At 45.5% G+C, this 23,658-nt stretch overlaps 2 protein-coding genes and 1 non-coding gene across 4 annotated transcripts in view; 2 read left to right on the top strand and 1 right to left on the bottom strand.

Moving 5' to 3' along the window:
• The first annotated feature begins 290 nt into the window (after nt 1-290).
• TRO (trophinin) lies at nt 291-15,250 on the top strand. The gene is given in 22 exon segments (XM_049872586.1): nt 291-307; nt 309-333; nt 622-690; nt 1,220-1,436; nt 1,439-1,718; nt 2,415-2,499; nt 2,502-2,585; nt 2,630-2,992; nt 3,666-3,770; nt 3,902-3,965; nt 4,218-4,297; nt 10,379-10,410; nt 10,412-10,495; nt 11,158-11,228; nt 11,321-11,363; nt 12,285-12,351; nt 12,911-13,024; nt 13,592-14,145; nt 14,147-14,611; nt 14,613-14,680; nt 14,683-14,885; nt 14,888-15,250. Coding segments are annotated over 22 exon segments (3,453 nt in total).
• Nucleotides 12,549-12,677, top strand: LOC126069775 (small nucleolar RNA SNORA11). Its single transcript, XR_007516047.1, has one exon. It is a non-coding gene; the product is annotated as a small nucleolar RNA SNORA11 (small nucleolar RNA).
• Nucleotides 15,251-16,573: 1,323 nt separating the features above from the next.
• The window catches only part of PFKFB1 (6-phosphofructo-2-kinase/fructose-2,6-biphosphatase 1), a 185,919-nt gene continuing 178,834 nt past the window's right edge, over nt 16,574-23,658 (bottom strand). For both annotated transcript variants that reach the window (XM_049872606.1, XM_049872607.1), the window contains 3 exons: nt 22,237-22,299; nt 20,937-21,001; nt 16,574-20,570 (listed from right to left, as the gene is read on the bottom strand). In XM_049872606.1, the coding sequence (XP_049728563.1) occupies nt 20,511-20,570; nt 20,937-21,001; nt 22,237-22,299 (188 nt within the window). In that variant the 3' untranslated portion in view covers nt 16,574-20,510. The remainder of the gene's footprint in view (nt 20,571-20,936; nt 21,002-22,236; nt 22,300-23,658) is intronic.

The raw sequence follows: 23,658 nt of genomic DNA, 5'->3' as shown, positions 1-23,658 counted from the left end.
CTTGAAGAAAGGCTTGTATTGGGATGGAAAGTGGATGAGTCTGAGATGAGAGGCTCTAATTGGTGTGCCTGTGTACTATCAAATTGCGGTAGGGGACACACGTTTGCAGATTCTTGGAGGCAAAAGGAGCTAGTGCTTAGAAGCCAGATGACCTGGGTTCCTAGGCATGACAGCCCAGATGTTGAAGGGTTTGGGGAACAACTTTAGGTGAGATTTCCTCCCCCAACTCATTCTCCCCTAACACAGGTCCCTTCCCCTCAGGCTCAGCTCTTACTCAACCTCCCAGAGAAATGGATAGGAGAAATGACCCGTTATAGAATGCCCCTGTTTCAGGTGAGTCCTTTCTTGACTCTTAGTAGGCAGTCTGCCCGGTCCTAAGTTCTGCTACTGCTCTTGGGCTCCCTACCACCCTGTGCTTGTAATGCCCTGCCCAACATGTCTTAGCCCTCCCCTGCATGGTGGAGGGGAAGGAGAAGAAAACCTGCCTGACTCAATCCCCTGCTGCCTTCCCCTACCCCCTTCCTGCATCAGTTATTGCTCAGAGGAAGAGGGGGCCTTTGTGGACAGAGTGGTCTGTAGGGAGGTGAGATGGTCCAGAAGATCATAATCTTAAGTGAGTAGGGCCCTCTGCCTCCTTCTGGGAGTCTGGGACTTCTCTTTTCTCCAGATGTACAGGCTGAGTCCACAAGAGTGAAGTAGAGAAAGTATATTCTTTTAGTGCTTTAGTATAACTGTATAACCTGTGATTAAATCTTCAGTCTTTGAAAATGTCGATTACTTGCTTTGGAATCTGTCATGATTGTTCCTTTGTAGAAAAACAAGGTAATCAAGATTTTTTTGTTGATTAAACCATGTTCCTCTCCCAGGGAGCAAAACAATGAGCTATACCATTGAGACTAGAGATAAATGAACAAAACCAGGACCCATCTTGTGAATGAAACCAGGATGGCATCAAGAGACCTGCAAGACATCAACAATAGGTCACTTTATCATTATGTACACCTCAAAGAAGAACCAACATTCCTGGAAATCTCTAAACTCTGACCTTCTCCCTGAAAAACCCTCCAGTTAGCCCTTTTGGGGCAGACAGAATTTGGGAGGAACCTATCCCCTCTGTCTCTTGGATACCGGTATTCAATAAAGCCCTCTTGCTCTTTACCTTCCTCCTGTCTCAGCATCTGTTTTGTGGCAGGTGGCTCGAATCCATGATTTGTGGTAGCAAGAGCACAGTGTCTTTCTGATGTATATCCTAATGTTAACAACCAAGCACCCCCTGGCCATGGACCCACCAGGTGCCAACTGGCCTAAGGAAAGCAAGACCAAGAAGGCCTCTATTAAGGCTACTACTGAGGCCATACCTGCTGTCTCTCTGGTCTCACCTGCCAATGAGATTACTACCAACAAGTCCAAAGTAACTTTGCAGGCCTTAAACCTGCCAATACTCAGGCTTCCTCAGCCACTGCTCAGCCTAAAAAAGCCAAGAAGACAAAGAGAATTACTGCTAAGGCAACCCAAGGCTCCCAATCCCCATCTGGCAGTGTGGGTGCTACTACACAGATCAAGACACCTTTGCAGGCCCTAAACCTACCAGCCATCCCTCAGACTATACAGGCTCCAACTGCCAATAAGTCAGCCAAATCCCAGGACTTGACAGCCTCCACCAAGCCTAAGAAAGCTTCCAAGGCTAAGGAGGCTGTTGATAAGGCCACAGCTAGTGCCATCAAGATCTTACTGTCTCCAAAGGAAAATGAAGAACACAAAAGGCACAAGGAAAATATAAGTGCCATCAAGATCTTACTGTCTCCAAAGGAAAATGAAGAACACAAAAGGCACAAGGAAAATATAAGCCCAAGAGACAGAAAGGGCCACATAAACCAGAAACTCCATCAGCCTGCGACCGGAAGAACTAGATGGTGCCCGGCTACCACCAATCACTGCCCTGACAGGGAAAACAACAGAGAATCCCTGATGGATCGGGAGAACAGTTAGATGCAGACCTCAAATTCTAGTAAAAAGACCAGACTTAATGGTATGACTGAGACTGGAGGTACTCCAGAGGAGATGGCCCCTGGACTCTCTGTTAGCCCAAAACGAAAACCTTTCCCAGAGCCAACTCTTCAGACAAAGATTAGACTGGACTAAAAGACATAAAATAATACTGGTAAGGAGCGTGCTTCTTAGCTCAAGTAGATACGTGAGACTAAGTGGGCAGCTTCTGTCTGGAGGTAAGATGAGAAGGCGGAGGGGAACAAGAGCTGGTTGAATGGACATGGGAAATACAGGATGGAGAGGAAGAGTGTGCTGTCACATTATAGGGAGAACAACTAGGGTCACATAACAATGTGTGTATAAGTTTTTGTATGAGAAACTCAATTGTAAACTTACACTTAAAGCACAATAAAAATAAATAAAATAAAAAAGGTCTTACTGGCTCCAACTGCCACCCAAACAGCTACCCAAGGCCAAACTATGAATGAGACAGCCTATACCCTGGCTCAACAGCCTCTTTCCGAACCGAGAAAGCCTCCAAAGCCAAGAAGGCAACTGCTAAGTCCATAGATACTGACACTGAGCTCTTAAACCCGGTGCCATCAAGTCGATTCTGACTCATAGCGACCCTACAGGAGAGGCCCCAAATGCCACTGAAGCAGCAGCAGCTATCCGGCCCAAAAAACCAAAGGGCAGGAAGGCTTCCAATAAGGGCCCAAATTCTGCTTCTGAGGTCTCTGAGGTCCCAGCTGCCACTCTAATGATCACCAGCCAAGCCCTGGCAGCCACCTTCTGGGGCAAGAGAGGTTCCAGGGCTTGGAAGGTTGCCGCTAAAGACTGGGCAGCTGAAAGCCAGACTTAAATTGCTGACCAAAGGGCCCAGACCAACATAAGTGCCCTTGAGACCCAGACTGCTGCTGCTTTCCAGGCCCCGGAAGATGACCACCTGGCTCAGTTGATTCTGGTGCCCACAACCAGGACCCAGGACAAGAGGAACTGAAAGGTGAGATCTCTGGCATCACCAACTTTGACTTCGAGTCTCTCTTTTTCCATTCCTCTATACCTGGTGTGTCCATTTCTTCTATAAAAGTTTACTGAGCATATTTACTTTGAATGAGATCCTGTATTCAGATAGGAGATGCTGAGAAGAATGTGATACAGTTTTTGCCCTCTGGCAGTTCACAGACTGGTGGGGACATAAGACATTCATACATTTAGGTACCACCTGGATGTAATTCACTTTGTATTTACATAGTAGCTGCCACATACCAGGGCTTGTGTTGGGCATGTTCACACAGGTTATGTCTTTATATCTTGAAAGTAACACTTACCAACTAGGGATCATAGTCCCAGCTCTACAGATAAAGAAACTGAATCCCAGAGAGGCAAACTGGCTTGTCCAAGGGGTATAGCTAGTACATAGTAGAGTCAGTAGTGGACAAAGGAAGAGGAGGAGCCTCAGGCCCTGCCTTGGCTTGCTTCTGGCCTGGAGGGGGAATGAAACTCCTGCCTGGAAGACAGTGAAAGACAAGTCTGGGACTCAGAGTGACCAGTGGCTGGTCAGGCCCCACTACAGAGAAGGGCTTAAGGGGGCTTTCTGTGGGAGGCAGGGTGAAGAGACAGAGCCATCTCTTTCCCCTGGTGATGCTGGGCATTCCTTCTTTCTGATGATGCAGTTCAAGCATCAGAATGGAGATAAGAGAGGTGGCAATAATTGCAGAAGGATAACATGGGGCCGTAGGCCTCCTCGACCCAGAGATGTGGCCATTTTGTAAGAAAGGGTAAGAATTCAATGCAGCTCAGTCTTTTCTTCCTCGCCTACACTCTTCTCTGCCACCCTTCCAAATTTTCTGCAGGCTGCTGCTGCTGTCCAGGCCCTGGCAGATCTCCCCATCTATTCCTCCTCTACCAGGAAAATAAGTTGGTGAAATATCTGCTGGTTAAGGACCAGGCAAAGATCCCCATCAAAAGCTCAGGTAGAGTCCTATAAACCCTCCCCCCGAGCTTTGTTCTCCACTCCGCTCCTCTTCCTATGCCCCGGCACACAACCCTTTACCTTTTTGGCCTCCTCTTTCCCTCATACCTCCACCCCTGCCCTCCTCACACTATGCCATGACTATTAACACAGTTCAGGACTCTGGCTGCACTGACCCCACAGGACTGCCAAAAGGGCTGCAGCTCTGTGTCCCCTGCTCAACCCAGCTGCTCTCGCCTTTCCCTTCCTGCAGACATATTGAAGGATGTCATCTGAGAATATGATGAATATTTTCCAGAGATCGTTGAATGAGCAAGCTATGCTCTGGAGACGGTGAAGGGGCAGCCCTGGGGGGTGGGCACAGTGAAGAAGCCTTGAATTAACATGTTTTTTTCTGGGAAGAGGAAACACTGGCGGCGTAGTGGTTAAGTGCTGCGGCTACTACCCAAAAGGTCGGCAGTTCGAATCCGCCAGGCGCTCCTTAGAAACTCTATGGGGCAGTTCTACTCTGTCCTATAGGGTCACTATGAGTCGGAATCGACTCGACAGCAGTGGGTTTGGTTTTGGGTTTCTGGGAGGGACCACAAAGACTTGCTAATCCACTGTGCAGATGGGCAGAATGGCCTCCGGAGGGGGGTAGACGAGCCATGGGTCACAGAGCAAGTCAGTGGTAAAAGCACAGCTAGGACCCAAACCATTCAACTAGCCTTGGCTTCTGTCCACTGCTGGACATGCCCTGTAATGTGTTTCAGATGCTTATCTCTCCCTTCCATTCCCCATTCTCTGTCTCCCTGGATTCCCACTAATCACAAGATGATGTTAAAAAGAATAGTACATTTATTGCTTGTGACACTTAGCTTAGTGTTTTTTTATTAACTTTTATTGAGCTTCAAGTGAACGTTTACAAATCAAGTCAGTCTGTCACATATAAGTTTATATACACCTTACTCCGTACTCCCACTTGCTCTCCCCCAATGAGTCAGCCCTTCCAGTCTCTCCTTTTGTGACAATTTTGCCAGCTTCCAACTCTCTCTATCCTCCCATCCCCCCTCCAGACAGGAGATGCCAACACAGTCTCAAGTGTCCATCTGATATAATTAGCTCACTCTTCAGCAGCATCTCTCTCCTACCCACTGTCCAGTCCCTTTCATGCCTGATGAGTTGTCTTCGGGAATGGTTCCTGTCCTGTGCCAACAGAAGGTTTGGGGACCATGACCGCCGGGATTCCTCTAGTCTCAGTCAGACCATTAAGTATGGTCTTTTTATGAGAATTTGGGGTCTGCATCCCACTGATCTCCTGCTCCCTCAAGGGTTCTCTGTTGTGCTCCCTGTCAGGGCAGTCATCGATTGTGGCCAGGCACCATGTAGTTCTTCTGGTCTCAGGATGATGTAGGTCTCTTGTTCATGTGGCCCTTTCTGTCTCTTGGGCTCTTAGTTGTCGTGTGACCTTGGTGTTCTTCATTTTCCTTTGCTCCAGGTGGGTTGAAACCAATTGATGCATCTTAGATGGCCGCTTGTTAGCATTTAAGACCCCAGACGCCACATTTCAAAGTGGGATGCAGAATGTTTTCATAATAGAATTATTTTGCCAATTGACTTAGAAGTCCCCTTAAACCATGGTTCCCAAACCCCTGCCATTGCTCCGCTGACCTTTGAAGCATTCATTTTATCCCGGAAACTTCTTTGCTTTTGGTCCAGTCCAGTTGAGCTGACCTTCCATGTACTGAGTATTGTCCTTCCCTTCACCTAAAGCAGTTCTTAGCTACTAATTAATCAGTAAAAAACCCTCTTCCACCCTCCCTCCCTCCCCCGCTCGTAACCACAAAAGGATGTGTTCTTCTCAGTTTTTACTATTTCTCAAGATCTTATAATAGTGGTCTTATACAATATTTGTCCTTTTGCCTCTGACTAATTTCGCTCAGCATAATGCCTTCCAGGTTCCTCCATGTCATGAAATGTTTCACAGATTCGTCACTGTTCTTTATCGATGCATACTATTCCATTGTGTGAATATACCACAATTTATTTAACCATTCATCCGTTGATGGACACCTACGTTGCTTCCAGCTTTTTGCTATTGTAAACAGAGCTGCAATAAACATGGGTGTGCATATATCTGTGTGAAGGCTCTTATTTCTCTAGGGTATATTCTGAGGAGTGGGATTTCTGGGTTGTATGGTAGTTCTATTTCTAACTGTTTAAGATAATGCCAGATAGATTTCCAAAGTGGTTGTACCATTTTACATTCCCACCAGCAGTGTATGAGTTCCAATCTCTCCGCAGCCTCTCCAACATTTATTATTTTGTGTTTTTTGGATTAATGCCAGCCTTGTTGGAGTGAGATGGAATCTCATCGTAGTTTTAATTTGCATTTCTCTAATGGCTAATGATCGAGAGCATTTTCTCATGTATCTGTTAGCTGCCTGAATATCTTCTTTAGTGAAGTGCGTGTTCATATCCTTTGCCCACTTCTTGATTGGGCTGTTTGTCTTTTTGTGGTTGAGTTTTGACAAAATCATGTAGATTTTAGAGATCAGGCGCTGGTCTGAGATGTCATAGCTGAAAATTCTTTCCCAGTCTGTAGGTGGTCTTTTTAGTCTTTTGGTGAAGTCTTTAGATGAGCATAGGTGTTTGATTTTTAGGAGCTCCCAGTTATCTGGTTTCTTTTCATCATTTTTGGTAATGTTTTGTATTCCGTTTATGCCTTGTATTGGGGCTCCTAACATTTTCCCTATTTTTTTTTCCATGATCTTTATCGTTTTAGTCTTTATGTTTAGGTCTTTGATCCACTTGGAGTTCGTTTTTGTGCATGGTGTGAGGTATGGGTCCTGTTTCATTTTTTTGCGAATGGATATCCAGTTATGCCAGCACCATTTGTTAAAAAGACTATCTTTTCCCCAATTACCTGACACTGGGCCTTTGTCAAATATCAGCTGCTCATATGTGGATGGATTTATATCTGGGTTCTCAATTCTGTTCCACTGGTCTATGTGTCTGTTGTTGTACCAATACCAGGCTGTTTTGACTACTGTGGCTGTATAATAGGTTGTGAAATCAGGTAGACTGAGGCCTCCCATTTTCTTCTTCTTTTTCAGTAATGCTTTGCTTATCCGAGGCTTCTTTCCCTTCCATATGAAATTGGTGATTTGTTTCTCTATCCCCTTAAAAAATGACATTGGAATTTGGATCGGAAGTGCATTGTACGTATAGATGGCTTTTGGTAGAAGAGACATTTTTACTATGTTAACTCTTCCTATCCATGAGCAAGGTATGTTTTTCCACTTAAGTATGTCCTTTTGAATTTTTTGTAGTAGAGCTTTGTAGTTTTCTTTGTATAGGTCTTTTACATCCTTGGTAAGATTTATTCCTAAGTATTTTATTTTCTTGGGGGCTACTGTGAATGGTATTGAATTGGTTATTTTCTCTTCGATGTTCTTTTTGTTGATGTAGAGGAATCCAAGTGATTTTTGTATGTTTATCTTATAACCTGAGACTCTTCCAAACTCTTCAGTAGTTTTCTGGGGGATTCCTTAGGGTTTTCTGTGTATAAGATCATGTCATCTGCAAATAGAGATAATTTTACTTCCTCTTTGCCAATCCGGATGCCCTTTATTTCTTTGTCTAGCCTAATTGCTCTGGTTAGGACCTCTAGCACAATGTTGAATAAGAGCGGTGATAAAGGGCATCCTTGTCTGGTTCCCGTTCTCAAGGGAAATGCTTTCAGGCTCTCTCCATTTAGAGTGATGCTGGCTGTTGGCTTTGCATAGATGCCCTTTATTATGTTGAGGAATTTCCTTCAATTCCTATTTTGGTGAGAGTTTTTATCATAAGTGGGTGTTGGACTTTGTCAAATGCCTTTTCTGCATCAATTGATAAGATCATGTGGTTTTTGTCTTTTGTTTTATTTATATGGTGGATTACATTAATGGTTTTTCTAATATTAAACCAGCCTTGCATACGTGGTATAAATCCCACTTGGTCGTGGTAAATTATTTTTTTGATATGTTGTTGAATTCTATTGGCTAGAATTTTGTTCAGGATTTTTGCATCTATGTTCATGAGGGATATAGGTCTGTAATTTTCTTTTTTTGTGGTGTCTTTACCTGGTTTTGGTATCAGGGAGATGGTGGCTTCATAGAATGAGTTGGTAGTATTCCGTCATTTTCTATGCTTTGAAATACCTTTAGTAGTAGTGGTGTTATCTCTTCTCTGAAAGTTTGGTAGAATTCTGCAGTATAGCCATCCGGGCTAGGGCTTTTTTTTGTTGGGAGTTTTTTGATTACCGTTTCAATCTCTTTTTTTGTTATGGGTCTATTTAGTTGTTCTACTTCTGATTGTGTTAGTTTAGGTAAAATTTTGGAATTTAGGTAGGTAGTGTTTTTCCAGGAATTCATCCATTTCTTCTAGGTTTGCAAATTTGTTAGAGTACAATTTTTCGTAATAATCTGATATGATTCTTTTAATTTCAGTTGGGTCTGTTGTGATGTGGTCCTTCTCGTTTCTTATTTGGGTTATTTGTTTCCTTTCCTGTATTTCTTTAGTCAGTCTAGCCAACGGTTTATCGATTTTGTTAATTTTTTCAAAGAACCAGCTTTTGGCTTTGTTAATTCTTTCAATTGTTTTTCTGTTCTCTAATTCATTTAGTTCAGCTCTAATTTTTATTATTTGTTTTCTTCTGGTGCCTGATGGGTTCTTTTGTTGCTCACTTTCTCTTTGTTCAAGTTGTAGAGACAGTTCTCTGCTTTTGGCTCTTTCTTCTTTTTGTATGTGTGCATTTATCGATATAAATAGGCCTCTGAGCACTGCTTTTGCTGTGTCTCAGAGGTTTTGATAGGAAGTATTTTCATTCTCGTTGCATTCTATGATTTTCCTTATTCCGTTCTTAGTGTCTTCTATAACCCGGTCTTTTTTTCAGGAGGGTATTTTTCCGTTTCCAAGTATTTGATTTCGTTTCCCTAGTTTTTCTGTTATTGATTTCTAGTTTTATTGCCTTGTGGTCTGAGAAGATGCTTTGTAATATTTCGATGTTTTGGATTCTGCAAAGGTTTGTTTTATGACCTAATATGTCGTCTATTCTAGAGAATGTTGATGTGTGCTAAAAAAAAAAAAGTATACTTTGCAGTAGTTGGGTGGAGAGTTCTTTATAAGTCAATGAGGTCAAGTTGGTTGATTGTTGTAATTAGATCTTCCGTGTCTCTATTGAGCTTCTTACTGGATGTCCTGTCCTTCTCCAAAAGTGGTGTGTTGAAGTCTCCTACTATAATTGTGGAGGTGTCTATCTTACTTTTCAGTTCTGTTAAAATTTGATTTATGTATCTTCCAGCCCTGTCATTGGGTGCATAAATATTTAATATGGTTATGTCTTCCTGATCATTTGTCCCTTTTATCATTATGTAGTGTCCTTCTTTATCCTTTGTGGTGGATTTAAGTCTAAAGTCTATTTTGTCAGAAATTAATATTGCTACTCCTCTTTTTTTGCTTATTGTTTGCTTGATACATTTTTTTCCATCCTTTGAGTTTTAGTTTGTTTGTGTCTCTAAGTCTAAGGTGTGTCTCTTGTAGGCAGCATATAGACGGATCGTGTTTCTTTATCCAGACTGAGACTCTCTGTCTCTTTATTGGTACATTTAGTCCATTTACATTCAGCGTAATTATAGATAAGTGTTTAGTGTTGTCATTTTGATGCCTTTTTATGTTTGTTGTTGACAATTTCATTGTTTCACTTACTTTTTTGTCCTGAGAGGTTTTTCTTTGTAAATTGTGTGATCCTCATTTTCATAGTATTTGACTTTATGTCTGTTGAGTTGTTACGTTTTTCTTGGCTTTTATTTTGAGTTATGGAGTTGTTATACCTCTTTGTGGTTACCTTAATATTTACCCCTATTTTTCTAAGTAAAAACCTAACTTGTATTGTCCTATATCGCCTTGTATCCCTCTCCATATGGCAGTTCTATGCCACCTGTATTTAGTCCCTCTTTTTGATTATTGTGATCTTTTACATATTGACTTCAATGATTCCCTGTTTTGAGCATTTTTTTAAATTAATCTTAATTTGTTTTTGTGATTTCCCTATTTGAGTTGATATCAGGTCTCCGTCTCTGTCACTCAGGTCAACTCTTTAAATCTGTTTTTGTTGTTCGGTGTTCGTAGATTGTCATGTATGTGATCGATTCACTTGTTTTTCCGAGTCTTTGTTGCAACAGGGATCCGAGGTAGCGTCTACCTAGTCATCCATCTTGGCCCCGCCTCCAGCTTAGTGTTTTATTTGCAGTGTCTTACTGATTTCTCATTTAAAGAAACAAGCAAAAACCCTCAAAAACCTACATACCGAAAGAGCTTCAGAATGCTCAGGAAACTGAGGGATGCCTAGGCTGAATTTGGTGATCTCATAAGCTGTTTGTTTTTACTTGGCAGATGTTTCGAGCCAATCTGAAGGAAACTGATAAGTAACTTGTATATTCTCATCAGCACTCAGGAATTCTCTGCAAGCATAGTGGGAACCTAAGCTGAAGGGGACGTGGTGGTAGGGGAGTTTTGTCCACCGTACTGCCCCTTCCCTGTCCTTTCTCCCCACATCCTCTTACACAGTCATAAAAAATGGGGCTTAAAAAGGCCCTGGTCCAGTTCCTGCACCTGGTTGGAGCTCTGGACACAGTAGTGGTACCTGAATGTGATTGCTTGAATGGTATCGAGACCTGGGGTGGGCCATTCCTGCTGTCAGGTTTTCTGTCTCTCCAGAGGCTTCCCCGGAAAGTCAGCCTGCCGTTGCTTGTCTCTTCCTGCTGGTACCTGGCCTGACCTTGTAGAGTGGTTTTCAAGAGAGGGCTCCCTGGTGCAGGTAGATCATGATTCTCGAAGGGCAGGAGAGTCATCAGTGGGGCTGTGTCTAGAGCTCTCAAAAGGCTGAGGGACCTGGGAGAGAAAGAAGGAATTCACAGAGGCTGAGTGCTTGTGTTGTACCAGGCTGACAGGCCTTCTTCCATCTTGGTAGCGTGGGGAGGGGATGATGTGATTTTCCCCACTTTACTGAGTAAATGTCTTGCCCGGGATTGCATAGAGCCTGGAGCATAGACTGGGCAGAGAATTCTCCTAGGAATCTGGTAGAGGCTAGCCTAGTGAGCTGGCTGATGTGTTTTGCAAACAGTTGCTGGAATTAAACCTTCTTTCTGTAGTATTACTTCCTTAGGACAAAGGACACCCAAGCTGGGTCTCCTCATGGTGATTCTGGGTGTCATTTTTATGAATGGCAACAAAGCCAATGAGGGTGAGTGCCTGGGCCTGCAGCTGAATGGGTGGTCATGATCTGAATTCCATGTGTTCATTTTCTGCCCCTGTCTCCTCTTGCCTCCCTTGCAGCTGTCATCTGGGAGGTGCTACACAAGTTAGGGCTGCGCCCTGGGTATGATTGAGCTCTCTCAGTGCTTGCTGTCTGTGTTGTCCTTTGGCAAGAGAGGATGGTCCACATCTACCACGGCTTTCACCAGACTGGGTCCAGTACAACTAGATTGTGCCTGGCTACCACCACTAACTGCTCCAATAGGGATCACAATAGAGGATCCTGGATGGAGATGTAGAAAAATGTAGAACAAAATTGTAACTCGAAAAGAAAGACCAGACTTGCTGGCCTGACGGAGACTGGAGAAATCCTGAGAGTATTGCCCCCAGATACCCTTTCAGCTCAGTAATGAGGTCACCCCTGAGGTTCACCCTTCAGCCAAAGATTGAACAGGTCCATGGGACAAAACAAGACTAAAGGGGTGCACCAGCCCTGGGGCAGGGACCGGAAGGCAGGAGGGAACAGGAAAGCTGGTAATAGGGAACCCAGGGTTGAGAAGGGAGAGTGTCGACTTGTTGTGGGGTTGTTAACCAATGTCATAGAACAACGTGTGTACTGTTTGATGAGAAACTAGTTTGTTCTGTAAACATTCCTCTAAAGTACAATGAAAAAAAATGAGAGAGAGAGAGAGAGAGAGGATGGACCCAGGATTGCATCAGCCTGGTGGTCTGGTGGAGTAGGTGAGGGGTTCTGGACTGGGTAGAGGGCCTTGGGTTCTGACTTGGGCGAATGGGAAATTGTCCTGAACTCTACTCCCATTCTCCTCTATCTCTTCTAAGCTGAGATCTAGATAGACCTTCAGGACATCCCTGACAAAGAACCATCTGGCCTCACAGGTTGCTTCTAGTGACCATGAGCTCACTACCTTCCTGGCTTCCTTTGACACTGCTCGTGCTAGAGAGGTCTCTTTTATGTCGGGAAGTGACTCTGCCTTCATCTTGGCAGTTATGGTTTCTGTTCATAGTTTATTTTTCCTCTTGTCAGTGTTAGGCACTCGTTCTTCCAGGAAGTGAGGAAGCACGTCACAGAAGAATTTGTGAAGTGGAAGTAAGTGGTGTCTTGGGCTTTTGTCTGGCCTTGAAGTATTCTCAGTGTGCTGGTCTGGTTCAGAATGTGCTTAATCAGTCCCTTTCTTACACTAGCTTTAGAGAGATGGGCATCCTCTGTTCTAGAACTGAGGTCTTCCCACAATTCCCATGGTTGAACCTTTTCAGGGCTTGACCAGACCAAACACAAAGTCTTTGCTGCAGGGTGTCCTCAGAGCCAGGGGCCTGCAGAATTGGCCGTCTGTTGAAAACACACCCAACAGGAATTTGGGTTTACTCCTCACAGGTGTCAGGATATTTTGGCCTTCCTGTGACATCATACCCTGCACATGTTTCTCCTGCAGCACCAAGTGACTACTTTGCACAGGGCCAATGAGAAATGGCTCAATATTGGAGGCCAAGAACCTGAACTGTATTTGGGAGTGAGTCTGCGGCTGGAGGGTCTTGGAAATCCTTTTCCAGGATCTTAGTTTAGTGCTTGCTTGGGTGAGTTGCCACCTGGTACCTGGTGGCTAGACAACAGGTTTGCTTGGCCAGAAGCAAGTTTCATTTCCTCTCTCCAAGGTACCTGAACACAAGAGAGTTCCCAACAGCAGACCACCTGAATATAAGTTCTTCTGGGGCATGCACTCCTACCATGAGAATAGCAGGATGATAGTCCTCAAGTTTCCGTGCGAGGTAATAGGAGAGATACCCTGACTTGGCGTATAGGGAAATGGACTATCTCTGGCTGGGGAAGGCTACATGTAGGAATGGGAAGGTAGAGAGCAGCCTGAAGATCATATATGAAGATTATGGAGCCTCATTTATGTTCTAGAATGCTGCTAGATGTATAGTTTAATTGTCTCATTTATTCCTCATACCTATTCTCTTATCGTTTCCCATATTACAGATGAAGACACTTGGACTCAGTGAGGTTAAGTAACTTGTCCACAGTCGCATAGCACCTAAGCTAAGAGCTGAAATTAGATCTCAGGACTGACACATGATAGAGCTCCATAACCAAAAAAACCAAACCCAGTGCCGTCGAGTCAATTCCGACTCTTAGCGACCCTATAGGACAGAGTAGAACTGCCCCACGGAGTTTCCAAGGAGTGCCTGGTGGATTCGAACTGCTGACCCTTTGGTTAGCAGCTGTAGCACTTAACCACTACACCACCAGGGTTTCCAAGAGCCCCATAGTAGGTGCTTAATCTATAATTACAAGGACTATTTTTCTTATAGTGATTATCATTTCTATCTCAGGTGGAGAAGAAAGACCCCAAGGGCTGGGCTTCTCAGTATCATGAGGCTGTGGAGATGGAAGTCCAGGCTGCAGCTGTGGCTGAGACTGAGGCCAAGGCTGAGACAAGAGCCCAAATGGGGACTGGAGTGGAAGCTGTGGCTGGGCCCTGGAACTGGGATGACATGGATGTCGACTGCCTAACAAGGGAAAAGTTAGACAACGAAGCTCAGTCCTGGAGTAGATTCGCATTTGAAACTGAAGCTAGAGCCAATGAAAATGCAGACGCCAGCAACACTGTTGACTTTAGTGGAGGAGCTAGCACCAGAACTAGCTTCAGCTATAGTGCTAGTATTAGCTTTGGTGGTGCACTCACCCGCAGTGGTGACTTTGGTGGTGCAGCTGTCATTACTTTCGGTGGTGCACACAGCACCAGTGCCAACTTCAGTAGCACAGCCAACGTTAGCTTTGGTGGTGTATCCAGCACTAGGTCTAGCTTCAGTGTTGGAACCAGCATTAGCTTTGGTGGTATACCCAGCACCGCCTCTAGTTTCAACAATGAACCCAGCATTAGCCTTCAGTGATTCCAGTACCAGTGCCAGCTTCAGTGGTGGAGCCAGCTCTGGTTTCAGTGGCCCACTCAACACCAGTGCCAGTTTAAGTGGTGGAGCCAGCTCTGGCTTTGGAGGCACACTTGGCACATCTGCTGGCTTCAGTGGTGTGCTTGGCACCAGCGCCAGCTTCGGCAATGCACCCAGCCCTAGTGCAGTCTTCAGTGGTATACTCAGCACCAGCACTAGCTTTGGCAGAACAGTCAACACCAGTGTCTGCTTTGGTGGCTCTTCCAGCACCAGTGCTGGTTTTGATGGTATACTCAGCACTGGTGTTTTCTTCATTGGTTCCTCCAGCACCCGCACTGAATTTGGTGGCACACTAAGCACCGGTATCTGCTTCAGTGACTCTCCCAGCACTAGTGTCAGCTTTGGTGGGGCACTCAGCACCAATGCTGGCTCTGGCAGTACACCCAGCACCAGTGCTGGCTTTCACCAAAGCTGGTTTCAGGGGAGCAGTTAGCACCATTGCTGACTTCGGCACTCCTAGCAACAACATTGGCCTGGTGGAGCTCCTAGCACCAGCCTCTGCTTTGGCAGTGCATCTAGCACCAACCTATGCTTTGGTACCTCTTCTAGTACCAGTGCCTGCTTCAGTGGTGCTACCAATGCTAGCCTTCATGATGGACCCAGCACCAGTACCAGTTTCAGCTTTGGCAATAGGTTAAGCACCAGTGCCAGATTTGGTGGTGGACTGAGCGAGCACCAACCAGTGCTGGCTTCAGTGGAAGACCAGGCACCAGTGCTAGCTTTGGTGGTGAAATGGTTGGCAGTGATGGTTTTAGAGGTGGGCTGGGCACTAATTCTGGTTTTTGCAGCACACTTGGCACCAGTGCTGGCTTCAGCGGTGGTCTCAACACCAGTACTGGATTTACTGGTGAACCCAGCACTAGCACCAGCCTCAGTGGTAGACCCAATTCTATTGTTGGCTTTGGCAGTGGACCAAACACTGGTGCTGGCTTTGACAGTGAACCAAGCATTGGTACTGGCTTCAGCAGTGGACCAAGAAGCAGTGCTGGCTTTGGTGATGGAGCCATCAGCCTTGGTGCCTGTAGCTTCTCCTATGGTTAGTGAGGTTTCAGGTAATTACAGCCTGGACCCATAGGGGATGGATAGAAGAGCTTGGGATTATAAGAAACCCATAGGTGGGAGGGAGATGGAGGCAATGAAGGAAGTATGAGAAAGCAGTATATTTGGTGCCAAAATGTGTTTGTCTTTGGTGTTTTGTTTTCAGGTTTATTTCCTATGTTTACAGGTACTGCTAATGAATTGCAGCAGCCTTTCCCATGGAGCCAGGGTATATCCTTGGAATCTTTCCCTGCACAGCAGTCTAAGCAGCTACTACTAATCAGCTGAAGGTGACATGCTATGTAAAATCTGTTTGCTTTCCTGCTTTATTGTTTACTCTCTGTGTTCTGTCATTTTTTTCTTGGTATCAGAGTTACGTTAAATTTGCCAAATGAATTGAAAAGTTTTTTTACTGTCCTTTAATGTGCTTAGGTTTTTGTGAGTGACATTTTAGGTTCATAGAAAAGCTCAAGATCAGCATAACTCTTTCGGGAAGGTAGGGGTCCATCTTAGACTAAGAAGCAGTATGAGTCTCATGGGATAAGGAAAGCAAATATGCTTTCCTGGGGAAAGCATGGCAGACAAGAGGACAATGGCTTGAGCAAAATATGGAGGAGGAAAGCCTGGAGCAGAAGGCAGAGGGAGGGGGACCAAACAGTAAGTATACTTTCATTTTGAGGAGTTTGGGTAAGAATGGAAGTATAGGGGGACGTAACAAGAGGTAGATATGGGAACAAAAGAGAATTTTCTTGGGATACAAGAGAGAGACTTAAGCATCTTGCATAGCCTGTGGAGGAAAAACCAATAGAGAGGGACAGGCAGTAGATATGGAAGTCAGAGACTGACTGATGCAGTCCATCCCTGAGAAGATAGAATGGGATAGGGAGCCAGAGAATAGAAGATGACACTGACTTTGAACAGGATTTAAAGCTATCTGTGGAAGCAAATAAGTATAGATTAGATTCAAGCAGTGATCAATAACCTTGTAGTAAATTCCAACAAAAAGGGGGATGTGAGTCTTCCTGGGCGGTTGTGATAGAAGGACAAGGGAACAAAGGCAGCAAGTGTTCCCAGTAGTGGCCCATAATAGAGGCATGGAGATGGCTGAGATGGACAGTAGGATCCAAGTTAGCTAGGGATGGAATAACAACAAGGAGGAAGAGGGCTGATGCAGTACAAGTACAAATATTGTTCATTCAAGAAAGAGCACTTGCCTGTCTTCTGTGTGGCAGGCATGCTACTAAGTGTCCTCTGAATAACACTGAGAGCTGTAAGGACTGGGAAACCAGTGGACAGGCATTGAGACGCTTGTACTTAAGAACTTGTTGCTGTTTTTAGGTACGGTCGAGTTGGTTCTGACTCATAGCAACCCTATGCACAACAGAACGAAACACTGCCCGGCCCTGTGCCATTCTTACAATCGTTGCTATGCTTAAGCCCATTATTGCAGCCACTGTGTCAATCCACCTTGTTGAGGGTTTTCCTCTTTTCCACTGACCCTCTACTTTACCAAGCATGATGTCCTTCTCCAGGGACTGATCTCTCCTGACAACATGTTCAAAGTAAGTAAGACGCAGTCTCGCCATCCTTGCTTCCAAGGAGCATTCTGGTTGTACTTCTTCCAAGACAGATTTGCTCATTCACTTGGCAGTCCATAGTATATTCAATGTTCTTGGCCAACACCACAATTCAAAGGCCCAGTTCTTCACTCTTCCTTATTCATTGTCCAGCTTTCACATGCATATGATGCGATTGAAAATACCATGGTTTGGATCAGGTGCACCTTCGTCTTCAGGGTTACAACCTTGCTTTTCAAAACCCTATAGAGGTCCTTTGCAGCAGATTTGCCCAATGCAGTGCATCTTTTGATTTCTTGACTGTTGCTTCCATGGCTGTTGATTGTGGATCCAAGTAAAATGAAATCCTTGACAACTTCAGTCTTTTCTCCATTTATCCTGATGTTGCTAATTGGTCCAGTTGTGAGGATTTTTGTTTTCTTTATGTTGAGGTTTTTTTTTTTTTTTATGTTGAGGTGTAATCCATACTGAAGGCTGTGGTCTTTGATCTTCATTAGTAAGTGCTTCAAGTCCTCTTCACTTTCAGCAAGGAAGGTTGTGTTATCTGCATATCACAGGTTGTTAATGAGCCTTCCTCTGATCCCGTTGCCCATTCTTCTTCATATAGTCCAGCTTCTCGGATTATTTGCTCAGCATACAGATTGAATAAGTATGGTGAAAGGACACAACCCTGACACACACCTTTCCTGACCATAAACCACTCAGTGTCCCCTTGTTCTGTCTGAACAACTGCATCTTGATCTATGTACAGGTTCCTCATGAGCATAATTAAGTATTCTGGAATTCCCATTCTTCACAATGTTATCCATAATTTATGATCCACACAGTCGAATGCCTTTGCACAATCAATAAAACACAGGTAAACATCCTTCTGGTATTCTCTGCTTTCAGCCAGGATCCATCTGACATCAGTAATGTTATCCCTGGTTCCATGTCCTCTTCTGAAACTGGCCTGAATTTCTTGCAGTTCCCTGTCGACATACTGCTGCAGCCGCTTTTGGATGATCTTCAGCAAAATTTTGCTTGAGTGTGATATTAATGATATTGTTCTATAATTTCTGCAATCTGTTGGATCACCTTTCTTGGGGATAGGCATAAATATGGATCTCTTCCAGTCAGTTGGCCAGGAAGCTGTCTTCCATATTTCTTGGCATAGATAAGTGAGCGCCTCCAGTGCTGCATCTGTTTGTTGAAACATTTCAATTGATATTCCATCAATTCCTGAAGCCTTATTTTTTGCCAATGCCTTCAGAGCAGCTTGGATTTCTTCCTTCAGTACCATTGGCTCCTGATCATATGCCACCTCTTGAAATGGTTGAACATTGACTAATTCTTTTTGGTATAATGACTCTGTGTATTCCTTCCATCTTCTTTTGATGCTTCCTGCATCGTTTAGTATTTTCCCCATAGAATCCTTCACTATTGCAACTCAAGGCTTGAATTTTTTCTTCAGTTCTTTCAGCTTGAGAAACACCAAGCATGTTCTTCCCTTTTGGTTTTCTACCTCCACCTCTTTGCATATGTCATTATAATACTTTGTTTTCTCGAGGAGCCCTTTGAAAACTTCTGTTCAGTTCTTTTATTTCATCATCTCTTCCTTTGCTTTAGCTGGTCGACGTTCAAGAGCAAGTGTCAGAGTCTCCTCTGACATCCATCTTGGTCTTGCCTTTCTTTCCTGTCTTTTCAGTGACCTCTTGCTCTCTTCATGTATGATGTCCTTGATGTCATTCCACAACTCATCTGGTCTTCAGCCATTAGTGTTCAACGAACTAAATCTATTCTTGAGATGATCTCTCAAATCAGGTGGGGGATACTCAAGGTAGTATTTTGGCTGTTGTGGGCTTGCTCTGATTTTCTTCAGTTTCAGCTTGAACCTGCATATGAGCAATTGATGGTCTGTTCCACAGTCGGCCCCTGGCCTTATTCTGACTGATAATATTGAGCTTTTCCATTGTCTCTTTCCACAGATGTAGTCGATTTGATTCCTGTGTGTTCCATCTGTATAGTCACTGTTTATGTTGGTGAAAAAAGATATTTGCAATGAAGAAGTTGCTGGTCTTGCAAAATTGATCATTTGATCTCAGGCATTGTTTCCCACCAAGGCCATATTTTTCAACTACCAATCCTTCTTCTTTGTTTCTGACTTTTGCATTCCAATCACTAGTAATTATCGATGCATCCTGATTGCATGTTTGATCAATTTCGGACTGCAGAAGCTGATAAAAATCTTCAATTTCTTCATCTTTGGCCTTAGTGATTGCTGCATATATTTGAATAATAGTGGTATTAACTGGTCTTCCTTGTAGGGGTATGGATATTATCCTATCACTGACAGCGTTGTACTTCAGGATAGATCTTGAAATGTTCTTTTTGACAATGAATGCAACACCATTCTTCTTCAAGTTGTCATTCCCAACACAGTAGACTATATAATTGTCCAATTCAAAATGGCCCATACCAGTCCATTTCAGTTCACTAATGCCTAGGATATTGATGTTTATGAGCTCCATTTCATTTTTGATGATTTTCAATTTTCCTGGATTCATATTTTGTGTATTCCAGGTTCCAATTATTAATGGATGTTTGCAGCTGTTTCTTCTCATTTTGAGTCATGCCTCATCAGCAAATGAAGGGCCTGACAGCTTTACTCCATCCACGTCATTAAGGTCTACTCTACTTTGAGGAGGCAGCTCTTCCCTAGTCATTTTTTGAGTACGTTCCAGCCTGGGGGACTCATCTTCCGGCACTATGTCAGACAATGTTCAGCTGCTATTCATAAGGTTTCCACTGGCTAATTCTTTTCAGAAGTAGACTGCTAGGTCCTTCTTCCTGGTCTGTCTTAGTCTGGAAGCTCACCTGAAACCTGTCCTCCATGGGTGACCCTGCTGTTATCTGAATACTGGTGGCATATCTTCCAGCATCACAGCAACAGGCAATCCCCCACAATATGACAAACTGACAGACATGTGGGGGTTTAAGAAGTTAGGGTGAGGAGAAGTCTAAATGATGCCAAGATCCATGGTGTGGCTGCTGACGGGGAGGAGACGATCACTGGCACTGAGGGGATCAGGGGCCTGGGAAGCCAAGGTATTCATTGCTTTGTTCATGCGGACAGTGAAACCACTCAGGAGGCAGCAAGAGTTGGAGTAGAAAGGAGTACTGTGGTTCAAATGCTAGATTCTTCTCTAAATGCAGGATGAAGGTGTCACGTACCCAGTCACACTGCTCATCAAGGAACAAGACCCACAGGCACTCACAGGGATCTATCTCCTCTCCCATCTTTGGAGGTGCTGCCCCAGAACCCTTCTCTCCAGGAAGCCCTCATCCATTCCCCACTGCCATAGCACCAGAGCCACTTCACAGTGTAAGGATCTTAAGGACAAAAGGAGAAGCCTTACAATCACCTCTTCGCCCTTCCTGTAAGCAGTAAGAGATGACTTTATTTGTCAGAGAATAGGAATTTAGAAGAAAAAAACTAAGCTTCATCCAGACTTTTAGACAGCTCCTCAGTTATAGTCAGTAATCAAGACCTGTTTTGGAGCTTGCTGAGAATTTCTTCACTGGAGGCAGGGCTCTCCCAATGAGACCAAGGCCATAGTCTTCTCATGATAGGAGAGGACCAGGAATAGAAGCTCCTCCAGGTGGGAAAACAGTAAGGAGAGGCAGTTTGGCCTCCTGGAGAGTGCTCAGTAGTGGGCAGGAACAGTGTCCAGAGCTTCCTCAGGTTCTCGGGTGATGTCCACATTCTGAGAAAAGAGATCCCAGGATTAATAGGAAGGAGAGAGAAGTGCACGGCCCCAACCCCTCTTCTGCCTCTTGTCCTCACTGCTAGGTTCCCCTCCTTCATCAAGGCCTGGACCCTGACCCTCCCTTGAGGCAGTTCTGGAGGTGGGGATCTCATCCTGAGATCTTTTTTGGCAGGACTTCTCTAGGCCAGCATCTCTATGGTGCCTCATGTCTGGGCTGCAATTCCTGTATTTCTGCTAATTATTCTATCTGTTGGTTCAAAACACCCAGGATCTGTGGAGTTCTGGGGAGCTTTTCTGTGGAGGAGGGGCTTTTACTGTGCACTGTGTCCACAGCCAACCTATGCCATGGAGTCCCACACCTACCTCAGGCTTCTCCCGATGTGTGTTCACTGCCTCCACATTCAGGTAGATGGACTCCACTTTGCAGCCTCAGAAAAGAACAACCCCATCCGTAAGTCTCCAGTATAAGCATAGGTTTTCCCTGAGGTACCATCCCTGCCCCCTATACCCGCAGCTCCACACTGTGTAGATCGGGACTGCCTTGTAGGAGAAGAATTTAGACTAGCTGTGGGTTGTGTGGCGTAGTTGTTAAGTGCTATGGCTGCTAACCAAAGGGTCGGCAGTTCGAATCCGCCAGGAGCTCCTTGAAAACTCTCTGGGGCAGTTCTGCTCTGTCCTATAGGGTCGCTGAGTCGGAATCAGCTCAGCAGCACTGGGTTTGGTTTGGTGGGTTGTGTGGGAAAGACCTAAGAGGCAACAAATGAGGCTGTCCTTCCAGCTCTGCCCTTTATAGTTTCTGAGTTCCCTGGGCTCATTTGTAAATGAAGATGATATAGTTGATCTCTGGGGCCTCTCCCAACTCTTGTGGTTTGTGAGACAGCAACCTTTATAATATTTGGGGCTCTGGATCTTCCAAGCTATGTTAGGTGCCAGAGTGGTAGAAGAGACCTGAGGCCACTGCCTTGGGATGATCAATCTTGGGTAAAATTTATTAACGGAACAATGTGGTTAAGGCAACACCAGAGGTGTGGAAGGGCACAAAGGCATTCTAGACTGAAGAAGGTGGAGGAGGGCATCAGTGGGGCCTAGGGCTTCTAGAGAAAGCCCAATGCCTGTTGAAGCCCCTTAGCTCCATCCTGGTAGATTACACCTTACTTCAGGCTTCAGTATGCCATTCTGCTCTGTTCACACCCCAGAACAGATTTGATTTGGTCTCTTCCCTGCTCACGAACCTTTCATGGCTAACTAATGCTCCAGGAGAGAGTCTAACAGCCCAGGCTGGTCTTTGAGGCCGTTCTTCAATCTAGCCACAACCTACACTTCTTCTGGTCCCCACTGGGCCTCCTACTACAGCCTTCCAGGTCCTTCACCTGCCCCACTCCCCACCCAACAAAACCTATTAAAATCAAATCCTGCTGCATGTGAGCCCTTCTGCAGCTCAGCACTCTGATAGAGACAGAGGAAGTTGGGGCCAGACCCCAAATTTAGAGGCCATCCCAGGCCTTCCCTGTTCTCATCGTAGTTCCACAAGTCCCACCTCCACCAGGACATCAAACTACCTACCAAGGGAACCTCCCCCAGGACTCTGCTGGGCACATAGCAGGCACCAGGGGCATGCTTATGGCCTCTATGTGCCTTTCCTTGGATGAGGCAGGGCACTCACCATAAGCCACAGGTGTAAGTTTGAGCACTGTGTGCAGAGGGCACTTGAGATAGGGCAGCTCATCTGGAAAGGAAGAGAGAGCAGCCCTCAGAGAAGGACAGCCCTGGAGAAGGGCACTACCTTCCAGGATCCAGGCTTGCACCATCCTGCCCCTTCTCCAAGGTCTGCCTCACTGGGCCATGGGCCCATGCTCCCATCCTCTGTAGGGGGCAGTGCTGAAATCAGGTTGGGCAGGGAAGCAGAGAGCAGAGAGGCGGCCTCAGGAGCAGGGAGGGAAGAGGGCCCTGGGAAATGCAGACAGACTTTAGGTTCCACAGGAGGGCCAGGCTGGCCACCTCAGTGATGGGTCTACCTCCTCACTAACGGCCAACAGGAGACCAAGGCAGGCCTCCGTCTTGCCCCTGGCCTTGGGCCTTCCACAGGTGCTCCTACCTCAAAGGCCCATAGTTCATCTTAGCAAGTGTTTCCTGTGACCCTACTATGTGCAAGAGGCCAAGGCTGAGGTCTCTTGCCATTTGAAAGGTTCTGCAGCTTTCTCCTCAGCCCAGGCTGCTCTCTCTGACTCCTCACAGGCAGCCCTAAGAGGAGGGGAAGATTAGGCCCATTTCATGGATGAGAAAACCAAGGCCCTGAGTAGGAAGACACTTGCCTGAAGTTACACAGCCAGGAAGTGGCAGAGGTGGGACTTGAACCCAGGACCCTCTGAGGCCAAGATGTATGCTCTGCCCACTGCAGTCTGCTGCCATGCTCTTGCGGGACTCATGGTGTCATGTGGGCTACACACCCACCTACTCACCACTCTTCACTGACACCCACCCACCCACACTGCACATACCGCTCCCCATCCATCTTCATTCAGCAGAAGCTCCATTCCTCCTCGCTTCCCTGCCCTGAGGGTTCTCCTTGGCCTGCCACCACCCTCCTGGCCTCCTGAGACATCAAGTTAGGCATATCCCAGGGCAGCCACCCTCCTCATCCCCCTCGTCTTCATCACCATCACCATCATGCCCTGAGCAGTTTATGTGCACTCTCTTGTTCCATCCTCATGGATACTCTTTGGGGGTTACTGTTCCCCACTGAACAGATGAGGAAACAGAATTAGAAGAAGGAAGCGACATGCCTGAGGTCTCAAACCCAGCTCTGCCACTGCCTCAGAAAAAGGCCTTGGCCCAGCCTTTTCTCTCTCTGGCCCACAGTGTCCCCCTCTCTCACAGGACTAGATGTAACTCCGAGGTCCTGTGGGGCTGCAGTCTTAGTCACATCATCCTTCTGAGCCCCAGTTTCCTCACCTGAGGAATGGGTGTGAGAACATCTGCTCTGCCCTGCCCAGCTCCCCAGGCAATTGTGAGAAGCCCTATGCATGAAAGCAGGTGGAAAGTGGGAGTGGAGAAAGCAGTGCACAAGCAGGAGGTGCACATGCTC

Source organism: Elephas maximus, chromosome X (assembly GCF_024166365.1).
Source record: "Elephas maximus indicus isolate mEleMax1 chromosome X, mEleMax1 primary haplotype, whole genome shotgun sequence".
NCBI classification, from domain to species: Eukaryota; Metazoa; Chordata; class Mammalia; order Proboscidea; family Elephantidae; genus Elephas; species Elephas maximus.
The sequence above is the reverse complement of the archived record's forward strand: the minus strand, read 5'-3'. Positions and strand labels throughout refer to the sequence as shown.